At 30.2% G+C, this 2,895-nt stretch overlaps 1 protein-coding gene across 1 annotated transcript; it reads left to right on the top strand.

Annotated features, from left to right (window-relative positions):
• The first annotated feature begins 380 nt into the window (after nt 1-380).
• LOC148550337 (uncharacterized) lies at nt 381-1,097 on the top strand. Its single transcript, XM_088494437.1, has one exon. It carries the CDS (start codon nt 381-383, stop codon nt 1,095-1,097), a length of 717 nt encoding a protein of 238 aa, XP_088350563.1.
• The last annotated feature ends 1,798 nt before the right edge of the window (nt 1,098-2,895 follow it).

Genomic DNA, 2,895 nt, shown 5'->3' with positions numbered 1-2,895 from the left:
CGTATTATCCATGTAAAAATCAATAATATTTACCAACAAAAAAATATTATAATAACACGTTGCTCTTTTAATATCTTATCAATGCAAAAAATAGATCAAATCTTTAATATTTTAGGATCTATAGAAAATACCAATTCGAAACTAAATTTAAAACCATCTTTAATTTTTCTCTTAAGCTATTAAAGAAAATCAAGACTCTGTCTGGTAGGCAGCATAGCATCTTTTGGTTTTCCACTTCCAAGAAAGATTCGAGTGAATTAACCATTCGCTTACTCTTGTAGAACGCTCTCCTCGCTTTTTTGTTATTAGAAATCTTTCTTACTTGAGTAGCCGGATCTTGATAATTCGAATAAACGAACCCATCACTTTTGTTACTTGCCATGGAATCCACCGTTTTTTGGTTGCGAATTACTCCCATTGAAAACCAAGGCATACCACAAGAGTTTTATTTCGGTGATTGTTTCTCCATCATTTTCAATTGCACCCAAGAATTGATCCAAATTACCCAAGGCTCTGATGTTGAATTTTCTTCTACTACAACTACTGAAGCAATCTTGGTTCCCTCAGATATCCTATGTAGTTGTACTCCATTCACAGACCTCAACAGAGAAGACACAATCTTATTGCATGAAATCTTCTCTTCAGTGCCTGCATCCCCTGAGTTATTGGACCAAATTTTACCTGCCATAGGCGAAACTGCAAGAAGGATTCTAAGCCGTGAAGGGTGTGACTCCAACACGCTGGAGATTGTTGTGAACCTTCACGTTGTTACCAGGCGCAACATTGTTCAAGATTCTGATATCTATAATGATGATCTCTGTGAAAACGTTCCTGAACTAGCACAACTCGTGAATCTGTTAGAGAGATCCAAAATTGATGAGCAAGATGATGACGCTGAATGCGCTATTTGCTTGGAGAAGTTTGGCCATGGTAACGAAGATTCAAGTGTAGAAGTTGTTCGCATAAATTGCTCGCATGTTTTTCATGATCGTTGCATGCTCCGCTGGCTCCGATGCTGTGCCGACCATCAGTCGCCGTATTCTTGCCCATTGTGCCGCTGCCTCATATCTCCAACTTCACACGGTGACGATGAATAGGTCTCCTGTGTTCTCAATTATAATCAAACTGAAAGAATTTTTTTAGCGTTTTGTACAGTTTTACACTGGAATTTACGTCCTGCTTATGTAGTATTATTATCCTATTTGTTAGAATGTGAATAACAATTTTTTTTTTCAAGAAAAATTCAAATTTTGATGCATAAAACCAAATTCTAAAAAAAGGTAAAGAAACCTTATTTCTTAGGGCAACTAAAGCAGTGCTACAAATTAATTTGAGTTGGTCGAGTTATTAATTTACTGATTAAGTATGATTATATACACAATAAGACTACATTTTTTATGTATTGTTTTTTGAGGTCTAAACTTTAAAGAGATGCATATTTTATTAACAAAATAGAGACACTTTTCAAGTGTAATACAATAAAAACTGTTCTCTAGTACAATAATATAGGTTGTTAGAAGCTCGTCTTTCAAATCTTCAACACATGTTATCGAATGGAGGAGTGATGGATTTCAATTCTTAAAATGTTAAAGTATATATATATATATAAACTTGTTTGTTTTGTATGTGTTATTAACAAATTTTCTTGTTATGCCCTGTTACTCCATAACTAACACTTGTGTTTGAGCTTGATGATGGATAGAAAATATTTCTTAGCATACTTGTTTCATTAGTAAATAGTAATACAACATAAGAGTGTTTAAATTCAAATCAATTTAAATTAAACCACTTCACTCAATTCAATTCAAATTAAAAATTGATTAAAATTGCATTAATTTAAATTTAATGGACTGAATTTCAAATCTATTTTTCAAAACTGATGTAGTCCAATCCAAACCACAAAGTATAATATAATATTATTATTTTTTATTATATTTAAAATTTTAATTTGTTAGTGTTTTCAATTTGTTATACATTTTTGTCTCATTCATGCATTATTATTATTTGGTGAGCATTTTATGAATTAAAAAATGAGATTTATTTATTTATTTTAATCAACTTATAATTTTATTTCTATTATTTTTTTATTGTTGATTTTCTAATATACTATTGAGACTTATTATATCATTATTGATTATTTAAGATTTGTTATTAAAAGTTTTATGTATATTAATTTTTTTAATTTATAAAATTCTAAATTCAAGACCAATTCAAACCGCTTGAAATTTAATTGAATTGTCTAAAAAAAATCATCAAATCCAAGTCGCACGCAAGTAAAGTTAATGTTTGAATCGAATGAATTTTTCACACTAATCCAAATCACACCGCAAGTAAAATTAATATTTAAATCGAATAAATTCTTTACACAAAACTAATCCAAACCGCACCACAAACTCTCCTAAATATAACTTGTCTGAAATTATATAAACCTACCAGATACTAACAAAAGATATCTATACAAAATATTTACCACCTTCTTTAATATTTAAATTTTAAAAGCGTATTCTTGTTAAAGACAATACACCCTTATAATTTTCTATCTTAAAAAAGTGAAATTTGCGCCAAAGATTTCTATTTTTAGAAAATAAATAAAAAACACGCCTCCGACGAATTTCTTTTTCCTTTCCTTTCTTTTTTTGAAGAAAAATTGAAATCACCCTACCAAGTTAATTTTGAAAGTGCATGTATGAGCTGAATAAGCCAAGCTTGATTGTGTTCTATAACCTGAGCTGTAACTTGCTCAAGTAAAAATCAAGCCAAATAAGTTGAATAAGCCAAGTTTGACTGTGTTCTGTAACTTTTGCAGCAAATGTTAACAGAATCCCCCACACTAATTAAATCATATCATTTTTTTGCAAACACATTTTCACATGCAAACATAAAATCAAGTAACTA

Source organism: Arachis ipaensis, chromosome B7 (assembly GCF_059453495.1).
Source record: "Arachis ipaensis isolate K30076 ecotype BB chromosome B7, ASM5945349v1, whole genome shotgun sequence".
Lineage (NCBI taxonomy): Eukaryota > Viridiplantae > Streptophyta > Magnoliopsida > Fabales > Fabaceae > Arachis > Arachis ipaensis.
This window is presented reverse-complemented; position numbering and strand designations above follow the sequence as displayed.